Here is an 18348-nt window from a genome sequence, read left to right as displayed (position 1 = left end):
CAGGGTGAGCCCCTGTGGCGAGAGCTGGGAAAACAACATCCCAGGCAGAGGAAAACCCAAGTACAGAGATGCCAAAGAGTGCATAAGCTTGAGATTTTGCAGGAACTGCAGGAAGATACTTATGGTGAGAGTCCGGTGGGCACTGGAGAGAGGAGCGTACAAAGGTGTTGGACGGGTGGAGAGGGGGCAGCTCAGGCAGAGCTTCGCAGGCCACGGTGAGTTTTAGGTTTGTTCCTAACGTGCTAGGAGCAACTGAAAAGCTTGGCAGGGGAGTGACATGCGGAAAACACTCTCACGGTGTGTGGGACAGGGAGCTCAGTTCAGGTGAGAAGTGGACAGGTATATGTGTGAGTGGAACATGGGGGTGGAGAAAAGTGAACAGCTTCACACCTATTTAGGCGGATAAAGCCCTCAGGGCTTGCTGATGGGTTGGAAATGCTTCCTAATACGTGGATTTCTTTTAAAGCAGCCACTACCGCCACCCCAGCCCAACCACGAAGAGCCTAGCAGAAGTAGAAACCAAAAAACAGCAAAGCGTAAGTATAGGGGCTGCCCTCTCTTGCCCACTAGCCCACCCGCACCCCCTCCCCCAGCCAACTGCTCTCTTCTTTGAACTGACTTCAGTGTTTCCCTTTCAGTCCCTGCTCCTTCCATAGACAGAAGCACGAAACCGCCCCTAGATCGTTCCTTAGCTCCGTTTGACAGAGAGCCCTTCGCACTAGGTTGGTGTCTTTTATATTTGATGCATAGTAACAGTGGCCAACATTTATAGAGTGCTTACTGCATGCTTTTCACGGGGACCATCTCGTGTGACTATCCCCACAATCCTATGAAGTGGGGACTATTAGAATCATCCTCATGGTACAGATGAGGAAACTGAGGCATGAAGAGGTAACTTACCAAGTTTACTCAGCTACCAAGTGATGGGGGTGGAAACCCAGACTCAGAGAAGCCTGATGCAGAGCTTCTGTCCTTAGCCCTGTGCTGGGCCTGCTTCTCCATGGGTGCCATCTGTGTACACACATCCATCCCATGTCCGCCTGAAGGAGGATGGGGAGGCATCTGGGCTAAGAGGCAAGAGGCCTGGGAGAGCTGTTGTCGGCTGCCTTGGCTGCTAACTTAGCAGCTCACTGACCACAGGGATGTTGCTTTTTCAGAGCTGTCTCCTTATCTGTAAGGTGGGTGCTCTGTAATGAGAAAATACTTTATAAAACTCTAAGGTGCTATTCAAATGTCAGAGTTGTCTTTTGTTGTATGGGTGGTTGACCAAACTGTAGGTATACTACAGTTCTTCCCTCCAGAATTGGCCCAGAGTATTCTTGGATTGCAGTTACCTCTACATAAAGCTATTTTTAATCCAATTCTAAAACTTAGCTACAATTTATTGAGCACCTACTATGGGTCAAGTGCTTTACCTACCACAAATAAGTTACAGTTGTCTCTCAGTATCCATAGGGGGGATCCCTGGATCCAGGATCCCTGTGGATATCAAAATCCAGGGATACTCAAGTCTCTTATATAAAATGGTGTAGTATTTGCATATAACTTACGTACATCCTCCCGTGGACTTTAAATCATCTCTAGATTACTCATAATACCTAATACAATATAAATGCTAAGTAAATACAATATAAATACATGTACATAGTTGCCAGTGCATGGTAAATTCAAGTGTTGCTTTTTAGAACTTTCTGGAATTATTTTTCCAAATATTGTTGATCTGAGGTTGGTTGATTCATGGGTGTGGAACCCATGTATATGGAGAGTTATCTCTAGTCCTCACCCCAGCCCAACAAAGAGGGGGTATTATCATCCTCACTTTGCAGATGATAAAGCTGAGGTTCAGAGAGGTTGAATAAGTTTCCCAAATTTGCATAATTAGGGAATTGCAGGATTTGAACCCAAGTGTTTCTGACTTCACCGTGGGTGCCCTTTTCCACCACATAATGCTGCAGTTGGAGACACTGGATTTTCCTTGCCATGGACTATGGAGTTCTGGGCAAGGAGCCCTGGGCCTTGAGGGATAAGGAGCCTGGAACCCCCAGCCCACCCCAGCCCTTCCTTAGCTTCCCGGTGAGCAAGGCATTTCCCTATGCAGTTTTAACCTTTGTGGCCTCAGTTTCCTCTTTTGTCGGCAAAACAACTTTCAGTTCTTGGATTTGATGCCACTGCTTGCTGCTCTTTCCCTGAACTGTATCACAGCTCTGCCGACTCATGCAAAGCTATGTTGGCTATCTGAGTTTAAAATGGCCTGCTGCAGAGGGCTGGACAAATTACGTGAAAATGAAGACCAAGAGATTCGACTTCAGACTACAGCCCTGCTTACTACCATGAGTCAAAGCATCAGAAAAATGGAATACTGATGTCAAATCCTTCAGGATCACTTCCTGAATAAAAGCTATCCTTTTAAAATATTTTTATTTTTATTTTTTTAAAGACACCTTTTCTTGACAGTACCCGCTCTACCCTTGAATTACTCCCTTATCCGTGATGTTTTAGGAGAATTAACCTCTTACAATGCTCAGACTCTTATCGGGAGACTCCTAACATGCCCAGGGAATATGCATAAATCAGCAGATGTTTTAAAAAGAAAATCTATTCATTATAATGATATAATTTATATCATTATATCTAATGATATAAATTTAAGTTTTCTGGGTACCCCTCTGAAGTAGGGTTTCCACCTCAAACCAAAATTTTATAAATAATGAACATTTTTTATACCACCCAACTCTCTCCCACTAGGCAGTGAGCTCTTCACAGTGGAACAAGATTCTTAGGGCCTATCATGGGCCAGGGATGTATTCAGTCTTTAAGGAATAAATCATGTTGCGAAAATGCAACTCCAGACAGATGTATCACCATTCACCTTAGGGTGTTAACTGAGCTGGGGGTGGAGGGAGGGGAAGAAAGAGGACCTATCTAACAATTGTCAGCACCCATGGGTCATTGCCTGGCCCTGCATATAAATTGTTACCTGATCCTTATAGCAAACCTATGCAGTTTTAACCTATAATTCCCATTTTACAGGTGAGGAAATTGAAACTCAAAGACTTTAACTTGCTCAAAATCATACAGGATTTGCTTCTAAACCTGGTTGAATCCAATTAACTAATGCTTTTATTACATTGAAGACATAGGGCATATCTACTCAAGGGGACTTCAGACAGAATTAAAAAATACATTGCTTTGAATAACTTTGCAATGCAGAGTTCTCAGGTATGGCTAGTATTTCTTCAGGGAGCCTGCATGTCATCTGTTCCAAGAGAAAAGTAAAAGGAAAAAAGGAAGGAAGGAAAGAAGGAAGGAAGGGAAGAGGGGGAGAGAGAGAGGGGAAGAGAGAGGGAGAGGGAGGGGGGGAGAGAAAGAGAGAGAGAGAGGAAAAGAAAAGGAAAGGAAAGGAAGGGAAAGGAAGGAAGAAAGAAAGAAAAACAAAAACCAAAACAAAATGATTTGCAGCCCACCAGGAGAATCTCCTGAAACCCTGTACCCCAAGTTAAAAAATTTTCCAGAAACTAAGTGTAATACCTTACATAATGGCAAATGTACCAGAGGACTGAAGGAAAATTAACCCCTCCATGGCAAATGGGTTTATTTCAGATATGAAAATAAACTTAGGCTGTACAAAGAAGTTCTGGACAAATGAAAGAGGCATACAATCTCAAGAGGGCATTAATCCTTTTCATCATCAGTTATATTAAAAAAAAAAAATTGGAAAGAAGCACAGAACCCACAATACTGTTTGTATGTACACAACACTGTGTGACCCTTGGGCAAAGTCATTTAATTTGTCTGAGCCTATAAAATTAGGTGCTCTGTAAGGGACACCTCCAGGTCTAAAGTCTATGATTCCTCAATGCTAAAACCCAAGCAGCCCTCCAAGGGGCTCGGATTCCGGTTCATCAAACAATGTTTTAATGCTTAGCTTTTATACTCAAGGTTTACCTGCTGTTTGTCACTTACAGGAAAGAAACCAGCGATTTCTGACAAGGTAAGCTTTCTCCTTGTTTTGTTTCATTTTTGTTCTGTTTTGTACCTTGTCTTTATTCTGTGGAAAGTGCTGAGGACACTCACACATCTTCCCTCCTGCCTTGCAGCTCTCCGCCCCAGCGGGAAGGTGAGTGGATCTGGACACCTGCGTAAGGGTACGTGGCACGTGTTGTAAGACTCTAGTTTGTTTCCCACAAATCCTTTCTCTCAACTCTGCAGGCCTCTCGGGGAGCATTTACCCAAGATACAAAAGCCCCCGTTGCCACCAGCCATGGAAAGGCACGACAGAAGCAGCCCCCTGCCAGGGAAGAAGCCACCTGTGCCAAAGTAATTGTCTTCTGTCGCTTGAGCTTGTCGTGCAGAGGGGGTGACGTGAACTCCTGCCTTGTAGAAAGAGCTCTGCGTAGGGACCCAAGACCGTGGTGCTCCCGGGTGGGAGTGGGCTCATTTTGCTGCTGGGGCTTGAGGAGTGTTCAGGCTTCTCAGGTTGGATGTAGAGTGCCTGGGTCACTTGGAAGGATGTGGCAATCTAGCACAGAGAGGCGTAGAGAGATGCTTCCTTGGGAGCACAGGAATGACTGCCATTTGTGGAGACCTTCTCCTCAACCAGTCAGATTTTTGGTTGCATTTTCCTTCCATCACAAGGTGTAGGAACTATACCTACCATTTTGTATTTCCACATAGGCAGCGGAGAGGAGATCACGGTGGGAAGTTTTAGGTCACTGTTCGTGCCTTCCTCAACCGCATTTTATGGTGACAGAATACCAAAGTCAGTTCTAATATTTCTAACTTTACTATACAGTCTTCTGGGGCCTATTTAGCCAATGGCACAAACATACCTGGGGTCGGGCCCAACTCTGCTCCTTACTAAAGACAAAAACAAAGCTTCCGTTGACCTCACCTGTGCAGTCAGGATTCATAACTATGGCCCTTGCTTGGCCAGTGTGAGTACTAAATCAGGGCCAGGGTCAGGGTGCATCAATCAAACCTCAGTAACTGAGTTAATATTTTAATGGACTATTCTAAAAAATCAAAATGAATGTCAAAAATATCATAATGAACAAAATATCAAAGTTTTAAATAAACACAGGATGCGATGACGTGAGGCATCCGACAGGAGGCGTTCAACAAATCGTCCTCCTCTCCCTAAGGAGAACATGAAGCGGGCCCAGGCAGGCAATTCCCCACCACAGCTCTAAGGCCGCTGTCATCAAATCTGTTTGACCAGCTCGTGCATCAGGGGAAAGTCCCAAAGCAGCAGCATTTCCCAATTATCTTCACTTCACAGGAAGGGTGAGCCCCAAGATGGCTGTTTTAAAATATCAGCAAAGGAGAATGTTTCCTAAAATGTTTTTATTTGCTTGGAGAAACATCTACTCAGTGAAATTTAATAGCTACTAAGAGTTAGTTTGTTGATTAAACATTTTTTTCTTTAATGTAATGATTTGCAGCAGTAGCTAAACAGAATAAAGGTTGTCTAGCTCAGCTCACAATGATGATAGAACATTGAGTTACCAAACCTCCCTCTCCCTTGCTTTTCTGCTAGGGATTTTGCTTCCCATTTTATCACGGCTCATGCGTTTGATTTCTCGTTATTAGATCAAGTGAAACTATCTATATTCTTTGAAAGTCTTTATGCTCAGTTCTTTTCCTTTGCCCTGATTCATTTCAGGCATGCATGGGGATCAGACAGAAGAGAGAATGTAAGTACAAAATGTCATGTGGTGAATGCTTGGCACAGGGAAACCGGTGTAGGCTCTGAGGAGGTCGAGGCTACCTCTGCTCTGCCTTCACTGAAGTCCAGCACTGGGAGCCAGGCCTGCACACAGTAGGCTCCTGAATACCGCTGCCTGGTGGGGCCTCCATCTTTCCCTCCTGCCCACCATGCTGCATTGTTTAACTCCTATCCCTCTGAAGCTTCCTAGGGAGGATGGGTGAATCTCAGCCCTATTACCAGGTGGTAATTAGCAAGATGAAGGGGCATAGGTAGAAGGGAGAATAAAGGGAGAGTCTGGGCCTCACAGCAAAGTTTCCTAGGCCTCTGTTTTCCCCTTTAATACCTCCATGGCCTAAGAAAGAGGGGAAACAGCATTTATTGAATGCCTACTATGTACATGTTACCAACCTAGCTACTTTTGACAACCTGTTTGCCTGGGACTTGCCCAGTTTTAGCAATGAAAGTCTCACGTCCCAGGAACCCCATCAGTTTCAGGCAAACAAGGACCAGGACAGTTGGTCATCCCAGCTTTACATATGCTTTGCATTTAATGTCCCTGTGAGGAGTCACTGTTTCTCTTTCACTAAGAGGAAATGGAAGCTTAGAGGAGTAAGATACTCACTGTAAGTTGCACAGATAGTAAATAGCCAGGATCGAAATCCAGGTCTGTCTGATTTCCTCTATACTGTAAGCTGTCTGAAGGCCATCACACCCCTGCCATGTTCAAGGGCTCAGCCCACAGGTGCCTGGTGTTTCATAGCTCTGTGCTAGATGCTGTGCTAAGATATGATGGAGACAGGCAAACCCACGGACAACATGCTAAGGAGCATATGATCACAGAAAGAGCTACAGAGGCGAAGGGAAGAAAGTGATATATGGGGGTTGAGGAGCCAAGGGTGACTTTTAGAGATGTGGCCATTGAATGATGGGAAGGACACAGGATAGACACCTTAAGAGAAAGCTCAGTGCATTCCAGCCTCAGGAATGTCCTCAGCAAAGACAGGTGAGTGGCGATGCCCGTGGAGCCTGTGGGGACGGTGAGGATAGCAGTTTGGCTGCAGAGCCATAGGGACAAAGAGGAGATAAGGTTGAAAATGAGGGTAACGTCACATTCCTGAGGTTCCCTGTCTCTGGAAGGATTGACACTTGTTGTCATGAGAATCCAGAAGTCTTATATTTTGGACCAGAGGAAACATAGTTGCAGAAGTGTAAAGACCCATTTCATTCTGGGGATTCCCTGAGTCCATGAGTATTTATCTACGCAGCCCTTTGCTGGGACTCCTTCCCAGTTGGCCAACTGGGATGAGTGATTCTGGCTATGATCCTTCTTGCCTCATCTCAATGGCAGGACTAGGGACAGCAAACTTTTTTTTTTTTTTTTTTTTTTTAATTTATTTTTGGCTGTATTGGGTCTTCGTTTCTGTGCGAGGGCTTTCTCTAGTTGCGGGGAGCGGGGGCCACTCTTCATCGCGGTGCACGGGCCTCTCACTGTCACGGCCTCTCCCATTGCAGAGCACAGGCTCCAGACTCGCAGGCTCAGTAATTGTGGCTCACGGGCCCAGTTGCTCCGCGGCATGTGGGATCTTCCCAGACCAGGGCTCGAACCCGTGTCCCCTGCATTGGCAGGCAGATTCTTAACCACTGCGCCACCAGGGAAGCCCAGGGACAGCAAACTTTATTGAGCACTCCACATATACCAGGCACAAGTAGTAACTAATTTGATCCTCACAACAACACTTGAGGAAGGTGCTCTTTCACCACCACTGTGCTAGCCTAACAAAACAAGTCCAAGTTGGCAATTTTGGTCTACTTGTCAATGGCAAAATCATTCTTGCCTCTCTGAACATCATTTCCTATCTGAGGAGTAGAGCAAAGAGCCCCTCCCTTATCTGTTTCAGAAGGCTGTCCTAAAGATAAATGTGCTGAACCAAGTGGACACAGCTTGGAAGCTAGTTACGAATCAGTGAGGTTGCATTGCTTTTAAGAGGAGCGGCCATTGCAAAAGAAGGTTAAGCTTTGGGTCAGGCAGATTAGGTTTGAATCAATTTCTGTAACTCTTGGCAAGTTAGGAATCCCTCTTGGGCAGCATGTTTCCATTTGTAAAATGAGAATGTTAAATTCTTGAAGGGTTGCTTGAAGAACTGGATGAAATATTGTACATGAGTCTTTGGGGCACATAGTAGATATCATCATTATTAGTGTATCTTTGGGCCCTTTTAGACACCTCAGAAGCTATTTTATGTTAAATATATAAAGAGTGTCTCAGATTGGAGTGTCTTTAAATGATCGTTTGTATTAAGAAATTATAAATTATTTAGCAAGTTTTACTGTTCTCCACAGTATCTTTATTATGGAGACACACAACTGCTAAAGAAAGAAAACAGAGACATTTCTATGATTGAGAAATACAGAAATATAGTTACTCTTTGAGAAATTGTGTTTTGATGATAGGTTAATGTCTTTTTTTTTCTTCCCCTTACCAGGATGAAGATGATGGTATGTTCAGAAAGGCTTTCTTACAACTTATAACCCATTCCTTCATTTTTCTGCTCAGGCATTCAGATGGAATTATTTAGTACAGAAACTCCATAGAATCCATTATAATTGTAAAATTAGTATTAAGTAGATGTATGTCAGTTGGTATACTGCATAGTTATAATAAAATGGAGTTATTTGGCTGGGTTACCAAAGAGAACTGTTAAGTTCATGCATAACAGGGCAAATTACTAGTACAGCAAAATTGAAAATTGCATGTACAGTTTGATAGAAAACATTCTAGTATTTATGCTCTCTAACACATGTGGCTAAAGGATCACTAACTGCAGATGAATGACATAGCATAAAATTTGGCTTTCATAAAACAAAACTTGTGAATCTTTTCTGAAATTCATATGGTTTCCAACTGACAATTTTCTGCCAAGTTAACATTTCAAAAATGAAAAAACAATAAAATAAATGTGTATTATGGAGAATGATATAGAATGGCAGCATTTGAAACTGCATTCTAAGGCGGTAAATCATCTAGAAAAACCTTGGGGGAGTGGGCTTCCAACCTACCACTTCCTAATGACATTTGATCTTTTGGATTTTTGTATCTCCCTTTAGACTAGCTATTTCTAACTGGGGAGCAGTTCTGGGATGTTCCTGTGACACTTGGATCCTGACAATCTGCTTTCTTTTTTCTTTTCCCCCGAAGTACATCAGAGATCTCTGCCCCAGCCAGCACTGCTCCCCATGAGCTCCAACACCTTCCCTTCAAGATCTACCAAGCCATCGCCCAAGCACTCCCTCCCATCAGCTCACCTGCCCGGAGCCTTCTCAGAAAGGTTTGTGCTGACCTCATTCAGTTCTAACCCAGCATTACATCTGGGGCCACTGATACTGAGCGAATGTCAGGTGGGTTGAGAAAGAAAGAAATGAGCCACTGGTCATAGGCTCAGAACATTTTGGGTCTTAAGAAACAAAACCAAGCTGAGTATAAAGAATCGCATATGTTAACTCACTGCTGTCCTCTGAGTCTCTGTGTTTGGGGGTCAGAGGGGTACAGAATTGACTGCCCTGTCATGGCCCCAGACAAAATGGACTCTTTGGCAGGAAATAGGGAATGTTTTCACTCTGTGAGTTAAAACAAAGAAACAAACACTCAGGAAACCCAATTAATTGAATTAGTTGGAGTTCACCCTGTATCTTGGATGGGAAGACTGAGAAAACGCACCTTGTACCTAGCAGGTGGGGAGAATTCACTGCACAGCCTCTGTCCCCTGTCTTCTCAGTAGCAAGAGTGTTTCTCAGGGTCCATGATTAGGCAGAGGCACGGACAGGAGGAAGACTCAGGTCGTTTCTCATATATAGGCCGTCGGGCTGCCTTGTAGTGCCCCCGAGGGTTCATCCACCAGCACTTTGGGCTCATCTTCTCCTTCACTATCCAAAGGGAGAGGCTCAGTCCCCACCCTAATTATGGGAGAAAACTCACCCACCAGCAAGACCCCTCCACCCCTGCCAGATATCTGGAAGGATTCTCAATTTTTTTTCATTTTCCCTGGGTGCCTCTTGTCTGTCATTTTCTCATGCCATCTCATCCCACCTGGGGCCCCAGCCCTATCCTTCATTCTTACGAAATAACACTCACACGAGATTTCTGACCAGAGCAGACTTTTACAGAAGGTTTGGGCTAAAGGTTAGGGAAATTGCTGCTCAGCGTGGAGCAGACAGCATTTCGGGGCCTCCCTCGGGCCCTCCTCACCACCACCCCAGCCCCCAGAGATGCTGCTTCTGTCGGCTGCAGCCCCACCGAGCCCTCTCTGTGTTTCTTGCCTCCCTCCCCTCTCCTTATAAACCACTAGGCCCTGGGGATGCACCATTCCCAAATAACATGCCCATTTAATATATTTTCCTAAGTGAAAGAGAAGTCCTCTCCCCAGAGGACTTCTGTCATGCTCCAAACTCAAAGTCCTCAAATTGCAGCTGACTTTTTAAAGTAGCTTTTAAAGCCCTTTACACAGTTCTTTTGTTGCTTTTGCTTTTTGGCTTGAGAAGCTTGTTAGACTTTGGGATGGTCCATCTTGGGAGAGCAGTGAATTATGTCCAGCAAGTTCCTTCTCTTTGCCCTGCTTCCATGGTTTCAGGGAGGGAGTGGGAAGTAATAGCAAAAGAAGCAGCATTTCCTCAGTCCAGGCTTCCCCTCTGGCCCCTTAAACCTAACCCAACTTAAAATCCGATCTTTTTCTGTCTCCACAGCAACAGTAGTTTTTCGCAGAGTGCCTCCCTGCCGCCATACTTCTCTCAAGGTTTGTACCCTGGGCTCTAGTGGTCTACTCCAGCCAATATGCCGTCATGACTGGACGGTCAACCTGTCCCAAAGTCTTTTGGCAAAGGTTTTGTTGTCTCCTAAAAGTATCTGACTTCCTCATTCAGCCCTTCACTCAGTTTCTGCAGTGTGCCAAAGGCTGTTGGAGTGATAGGATACTACACAGAACACCACAGACATGCACACACACACACACACACACACACACACACACACACACACACACACTTCCTCAGGAAGGCAGCCTTGGCCTTCATCTTCCCACATAGAGCTTTTCCTCCTGCTGTTTTTATATGGTACGTAGGATAGTGCTGACTTTCTCTGTAGTTTTGGTTTCTATAATGAATCTAACCTGGAGTTGCTAGTTGAGGAAGAGGTTTAAAATACAGTTTAAGAAGAGACCCCAGGCCCCAAGATTCTGATACAGTAAGTCTGGGTGGGGACCTGCATTTTCAGTAATGCCTCCTCTGGGTGTCCATGATAAGTATTTGCTGAGAGTGTCCTCAGACTTTAAAATGCATACAAATCACCTGGGAGTTGTGTTCAAAGGCAGATTCTAGTTCAGTGGGTCTTGGACGGGACCCGAGGTTCTGCATTTCTAGCAAGTTCCTGTGCGATGCTAGTATTGGTGGTCCGTGGACCACTCTGAGTAGAAGCAAAGGCCTACAAGGTAGGACTAGACTGTGTTTATTTTTTATCCTTAAAGACTTGCAAGTAACTAGCACATGGTAGGCACTTTAAAAATATTTGTTGAATGACTGACAAATGACTATGGAAAGTCACCCAACTCTAGTAAACAGATTTTTTCTCATGCTAGGAAACTCACCTAGTGTTACCAGATTTTCTGATTTTTTTTCAAGAAAAACTGGAAATATGGCTTTTGATGTGAAATTACCCAATTTTTAAAGGTTGACTTAAGACTTTTAAAAATCCTGTGAGGAAAAAACAAAACACTCTTTTTTTTTTTTTTTTTTTGGCACTCATGGTACACACACAGGAACATCAGTACTGTATGTGTTATAAATAGAAAACTACTTTAGTAAGTTTAAATTATAACTCAAGAGTAGAACTTTTTTCAGGAGCACATCTATTACATTCAATTTGGTACATCATCCCATGTATGTGTGAGACCCTACTGCTGACACCAATGAAATCCACTACGTTTTCAATGCTTCCTAAGCATTTGAGGATACAGTGTCCATATTCACTATATGGCTTCCACAGTTCCTCCACACACACCCCTCAATTTTCCAGTGTCCACAGCTCATTATTTTGTGAACCTACTTTGTGTTCCTTGCCTGGCCCCTGCAGGCATCTGAGCTTCAGACACTTCACTTATAGCAGTATCTCACAAAGTGAATTCCACAGACTCCTGCTTTTATGAGTTGGTGATGGGGATTATTAACATAAACAGTTGGTTAATTTTTTTGGAATAGAGTCATCCCTCTAATATGGGAGGGGGATTGGTTTCAGGACCCCACAGATACCAAAATCCAAGGATGTTCAAGTTCTTTGTGTAAAATGGCATAGCACCGTCAGACCTTCACATCCACAGGCTCCACATCCACAGATTCAACCAACCCACTGGCTGAACCAATCTGCAGTTGGTTGAATTCACAGATGTGGAACCTGTGGATGCAGAGGGCTTACTTTACTACCTTAATCAAAATTGAACCCTTTTCTCCTAAGAGTTAACAGGACACCTGGCCCTCAGTCTAATCCTCCACTGGCTGTCCCAAGGTCAGGAAGATAAAGGATGTGCTGTATATTGTCCAAAACCCTTGAGGATCTAGATGTTAAGGGTGGTGGGTGACTGCAATGAAAAGTAGTATATTGTCTGTCATGAATAGTGACTTTGTAGTGCTAGCCTGCAGGTGCAGAAGCAGAAAGAATAATTCCTCAACTCTAAAACAGCCATGCACTATAGGCCTTGATTATATTACTTTCCCATATAGCTGGATTTCATTCATTCAACAAACACTATAAAAGTGCCTGCCATGGTGGACTGCAAAGGTGGGCATGGGGAAGGTCTTGTTCAGGTACTTGGAGCCTTAAGAAGGAAGATCAGCAGCTCAGGCTAGCCTGATCTGCTTATTTAGAAACAGGGAACATCATCTCAAATAATCCAGGTGACATGGCTGGGAAGACTCTGGCTCTTCCCAAGTAACTCTCCTCTCTCAATGGCCCAGGGGCAGGCAGTTTGCCCCTTGTGGTGTATTGTAGATGGAGTAACAGCCCTGGTGCAGAACCACCTGGAGTGCTTGTTAAATGCATATTCCTGAGCCTGGGTGATACTGGCTCCCCCTGGAATTCTCATTTATGCACAGTAAAGCTCAAGTCCTGGCGCTGCCACTAAGAGCACATGCTTTGTTTAGACTCTCTGAGCCTTTGTTTCCTGATATTCAAAAAAGAAGATAATACCCACCTTGCAGGGTTGCTGTGAGAATGAAAGGTAGCATACACAGGTGCCTTACTCAGGGCCTGGACAGAGTAGTGCTGAATAAATGTCTGTTGAATGAACAAATGAATGATGCATGAATTATTAAGAGAACATTCAACTCGCAGAATTTCCCAGCCTTTAACAGCTGTTCTGGCACACAAGAGACAGCCTTGGCAATTATAAATCAACAAAATCAAACCTTTCCTGAAACACATTCTCTTGGAAAGTTTCAGGGAACTGTCAACAAGAAAAAAAGGTGTTAGAGAAGGCGAAGCACAAGTGCTGGGTAATTTATAGAACCCAATACAGACTTCCTGATTGATCAGATAGTTGGCGGGGCTTTCTATGGGAGCTGAACCGTTCTACCTCTGTAGAAAATTTGGTAAAGAACAGCAGATAGTAAACTCTGGTTCTAAACGTTAAAAATATTCTTAAGGTAACTTCACCTCATCTTGGGTAACTTAAATTTCTTTTTGTGAAAACAATGAGAACATAATTATTTTATCACCACAATGTCTGTCATCACATGGGTGGTATATATGTAACGTGCACAATTAAGCAATCACTCAAATGTGTGGTAGTGTCTCAAAATTTCACTGGCCTGGCTACAGAATAGGGCCTGAACAGCCCTTGTGGTTTCGAACAAGTGACATTTTTTTTTTTTTTGGCTGTGCGGCATGCAGGATCCCGACCAGGGATCGAACCCGTGCCCCCTGCATTGGGAGCACAGAGTCTTAACCACTGGACTGCCAGGGAAGTCCCGAAAATTATATTTGAAGCTGTGGTTTCTTGAAATGTTAACTGCTGGGAATAACTGCAAGGGCATTTTGGGGGGGAAATGTGTTATGACAAGTGAAAAATTGCTTAAAGTAAATGAACTTTCAAAATGCTCTACTTTTGAAGGCCCTAGCAACAGGCCACCTCCCAGAGTTGAAGGCAGGAGCTTTCCCTCGCCAGCTCCAAACAAACCTCAGCTACCATCCCCTTCGGAAGAAGAGGTAATATAAAGCATATGTTTGTATTTTATTTCTACCCCAGTAAATGAATCATCAGAAACTCCCATTGAATACTCTCTTGTTCTTTTATCTTCTATTAGTCTTAAATTTTTTAGTGAAAAAAATCAAGAGGAGGACTCAGATGAAAAATAATATGTTCTTTTTTCCTTGGTGTTCCTCTTCCAATGGCAAATGTGTGTTTTGCATTAAACAATGAGAAAAATAATCCTGTTTTTCATCTGTTTCTTGGTTTATGACATTGCATAAGTCACTTAACTGCTCGTTAACCTAGTTTTTTTCATTAAATATATTATTATACTACACTGAAGAAATTATTACATCTATATCGTTCCTGATTAGAGGCTTCATTATATATGAAATGCTTATTCACTGCTACCTTTGCAACTAGTGTCATGAAAAAAAGCAGTTCACACAAAATATCTTCTATTTATCCACACCTGAATGATTCTATATTCAAATTAAGAAAATAAATGCTTCAAACTTTATGGAACTGAGGTGGTGATTTAGGGTAATGATTACTTGGAGGCTTTTCTTTTCACTTACATATGTAACTGCAAAATTTATACCATTTTTAAAAATTTACATTTTCAGAATTCATTAAATGAAGACTGGTACGTTTCTTATATTACCCGAATAGAGGCAGAAGCAGCTCTTAGAAAGATAAACCAGGTACTGTGCTAAAGTTTATTTTTTAAGTAGTTATAAATATTAATGGAAGAAAAGAAATGGAACTGACTTTTACTGAGTACCAATTATGGGCTAGGAATTCTGCTGGGTGCCATTCATGCTGTTATACCAAGGGGGCCAATTAGTGCCAGCTTTCCACCTACCAGTGTCCTACCAGACTCTTAGGACCCTGGGAAAAAAATCTAAATTAAGGTAGTCATTTGGCTGGCAGAATCTTAGGAGATTTTATTAACTAAAATGGTCCATCTTTTCACAGAAATCACACAGCATCAAAAGGAGACTCTCTTTCCCCCAAATTTCCAATGTCTTATCGGTTCCATCTTCCTCTTGATACACAGTTGCCATCCACATCAATGTGAAGGGACCCGTATGGAGAGAGACAACAGAAACTTTTTGTCCTTTCCCCTAGAAATTTCTAGCTGTCATTTAATATGAAAGGTCTTAAACCAGATTTCCTGTCTTCCAGTGCTGAACATTAACCTTAAATCTATATATCAGAGACAGGAAAGCAAAGATCCTTCATCTTTCACATCTTTCACATCTTGAGACTGCAACAGTAGTTCTCAAGCTTGGCTGCACATTTAAATCACCTGGGGAGCCTTAAAAAATTCTGATTCTGGTCTCACTTGGAGAGATTCTGATTTAATTAGTCAGGGGTGCTGTGTGGGCTCTGGAAGTCTTCAAAACTTGAAATTCTAAAGTGAAGCCAGGGCTATGAATCGCTGGCCCACACGTATATTTGTTCAAGAGAGATGTTCCAACTAGAAGTTACTCGATCAACCTGGAATAAAAAGAACAAAGGAAAGCCATTATTGCAGATTGATGGCTATTTAGAACCATCCTGATTCAATACACAGAGGAGGGAGTAATTTAAATGAGTCCTTCCTAATTCATTTTATTTTAATATTAGATCTTTATAATATTAGATCTTTATAGTATTAATATTATGTAGCTAATTTATGGAATGAAATTTTAAAGTACAGGACAAATCACAATACTATTTTGGTAAATATCAGAAAAAAAAGGGAGATAAGAACACAGATGGTCCACACTGGATTTTGTTCAGGTGTTTGATGATGAAACACTGTACCTGGATACCATGAGGTTTTAAAATGGGTAAATTTCTTAGGAATTTGGGTGTTTTCTGACTTTGACTGTGGAAAGAAAGAATTAGGGAAATAGCTCTCAGCAATAGGAAGATATATCTTTAGTTAACCAATAAAGTCCTTATTTTGCTGGCCCTTTATCCACTCAACCATCTGTCATTTGTTTTATTACTGAAAAAGAGATTCCTTTTTCATCAAGAGACTTCAAAGAGGTCTCTCTGAAATTTGGAAATTTCTCTAACATAACCTCTGCTGCCTCTTTCTTGACAACCAAGAAATCCATGCCACATGGGACTGCAGCTGTTCGGGGAACTAAATGTTCACTGAATTGTCAACTGGTAGGTTCCCAGATCCCTAGAAGCTTGTCTACTGCTCTCACAGGCAACAAGAGTATTGACTTTTGCTGCTCCCATACTAACAAGAATTTATCCTTTTAGGATGGCACCTTCCTGGTTAGAGACAGCTCTAGAAAAACAATAACCAATCCATATGTCCTCATGGTGTTGTACAAAGATAAAGTTTACAACATCCAGATCCGTTATCAGGAGGAAAGCCAAGTTTACTTGTTGGGAACTGGACTCCGAGGGAAAGAGGTAAGGACTTCTAGTTGTAAAATTTCCCCCAATTCTCTATTTATGCCTCTCTGCATACCTACCTACATGGAACCTTGCTGTAGCATTCTTTTGGGGTCCATACTGCCTGGCAACTTTAGAGTTAAGTCACATTAGTGAAGCCCTTCATTTACTGGAAGGAAATAAAATGGTAACAGTTATCTACCTCTGCTACTTATATCTTTTATTCCAAATAGTCTAAAATCACATGTGTAACTTAAAAAATATATGTATGTTAGCATTCAAATTTTAAAAAATCCAGTTAGATGGTGCCAAAGGCAAGTCCCTTCTGTGACACAGAGGTGAATTAAGTCACCTCTGTGACATAATTTTAACGTAAGATTACAGTGTATTTATAGGGCTGTGTCTTAAATGGACATCTGGAAAAATGACTTGGGTCATTGCTTACTAAAAATGGAAGTAAGGCCAATGAAGGTGGCCAGATCGCCAAAGACATTTTCCTCTATTTTTCCAAGGTTTATGCTAGTCGCTTTTGGGGTAGTTATCACAACTGGTGTGAAGGAAACCTTTCCCGGCTGCTTTTTGCAAAGGAAACTATAGCTAAACTTAATGCCCCAAACATGTTCTTTAAGTTCAAATTTCCAGGAGGAGGATCAGCTGAATCAAACATTTCCAGAATGAGAAACAACTTACCCATAACTTCCACTTCACTCCAAATATTTTTAAGTTATGGTAATGTAAACCAGTAGAAAAAAAACCCCACATGATTTTGGTCACATGTTTGAATCACTGGTTCAGCATGGGTAGAGCTGCATAGGTCCTATAGAAGCAGAGATGTCTGCCCTCCAGGACTTCTATTGGTCTAGTGTGGAAACACACAAATACAAACCACTCATTGCAGTTGCCCTGGAGGGAGGCACCTAGCAGAGTAGTCTTGGAGGAAGTGCATAACTCTGTCTGGGGTACCAAGTGACCTCTGACCCATATCTAGATGGATGGATGGGGGTTTCCCAGTCTGACCATCAGGGATAGGGTGATACAGGTAATGAATGCAAAGACTTGCTACAGAGCAAGTGAGTGTGGAGGTGGCAGTGGGGACACGGCAGAGATCATGAAGGAACTATTATGCATCTTCAGACACCGGCAATGCTGTCTGACCTCCTGATTCCTTATACCTCCTAACATTGTTCGTGATTTAGAGTAAAGTAGGGATACAAAAACCAAAACCAAACCACAGATAGAACGATCCTAAGGTAAGGCTATCATAATTAGACTCTCCCTCTCTCCCTCTCTCCATCTCTATAATATATATAATTCCTTATATGAGGTTAAAAATATATATACCTAAATACATATTTGTCTTTTATCCAAGGTTTGCTGGATATTGGTGAGGCATTATTTTTTTCAAAGGTCTATAGCAGAAATCATTAAAATATTTGCCAAATTTTACATGTTTTTTTCCCATTATCTTCATACTTCGAGAGGTAGGATATTATGCAGATAAAAAAAAAACTGAGAGTGAAATTCACACTACCTATTCCAATGTTGATTTATCTCCCTATTTTGAATCTTTCAGGACTTTCTGTCTGTGTCAGATATTATCGACTACTTCAGGAAAATGCCACTTCTGCTCATTGATGGGAAGAACCGAGGCTCCAGATACCAGTGCACATTAACGTATTCCGCAGGTTATCCCTAGCAAGTTAGCCAAGCAAATGAACCTTCCTCCTGCCTCTGTCCCAGCCTGGGAAGATCAATCAACCTTGGTGAACCGTCAAACACTCAGGACTGATTTGAACCCCTCAACACGAACACAAGGGCTTTGTCCTTTCGCTTAAGAAAGTGTTTGAAATGAAGACTGTCAAAGATCCCATAATTTATTTATTCTTCTTCAATATTTGCAAAGTGCATGAGTAATAATGTTCACACTTGAAGTCTAGTAGCACACTGTAATAATTCATTTTAAAAAGATGTGTATTTGAACACCCATTTCCAAGTACAGTAGTTTACATA

The 18348-nt window shown here is 42.5% G+C and overlaps 1 protein-coding gene across 1 annotated transcript in view; it reads left to right on the top strand.

Annotated features, from left to right (window-relative positions):
* Positions 1-18140, top strand: part of LCP2 (lymphocyte cytosolic protein 2) — a 45024-nt gene extending 26884 nt beyond the window's left edge. The window contains exons 9-21 of the mRNA XM_061188454.1: positions 470-536; positions 639-722; positions 3966-3991; positions 4098-4117; positions 4210-4317; positions 5663-5693; positions 8191-8203; positions 8904-9033; positions 10445-10494; positions 13858-13952; positions 14562-14639; positions 16201-16356; positions 17912-18140. Coding sequence (XP_061044437.1) covers positions 470-536; positions 639-722; positions 3966-3991; positions 4098-4117; positions 4210-4317; positions 5663-5693; positions 8191-8203; positions 8904-9033; positions 10445-10494; positions 13858-13952; positions 14562-14639; positions 16201-16356; positions 17912-18034 — 981 coding nt within the window. The 3' untranslated portion in view covers positions 18035-18140. The remainder of the gene's footprint in view (positions 1-469; positions 537-638; positions 723-3965; positions 3992-4097; positions 4118-4209; positions 4318-5662; positions 5694-8190; positions 8204-8903; positions 9034-10444; positions 10495-13857; positions 13953-14561; positions 14640-16200; positions 16357-17911) is intronic.
* The last annotated feature ends 208 nt before the right edge of the window (positions 18141-18348 follow it).

This window comes from Eubalaena glacialis, chromosome 4, assembly GCF_028564815.1.
Source record: "Eubalaena glacialis isolate mEubGla1 chromosome 4, mEubGla1.1.hap2.+ XY, whole genome shotgun sequence".
Classification (NCBI taxonomy): Eukaryota; Metazoa; Chordata; class Mammalia; order Artiodactyla; family Balaenidae; genus Eubalaena; species Eubalaena glacialis.
Note: the sequence above shows the minus strand (reverse complement) of the source record. Positions and strands in the feature narration are given on the sequence as shown.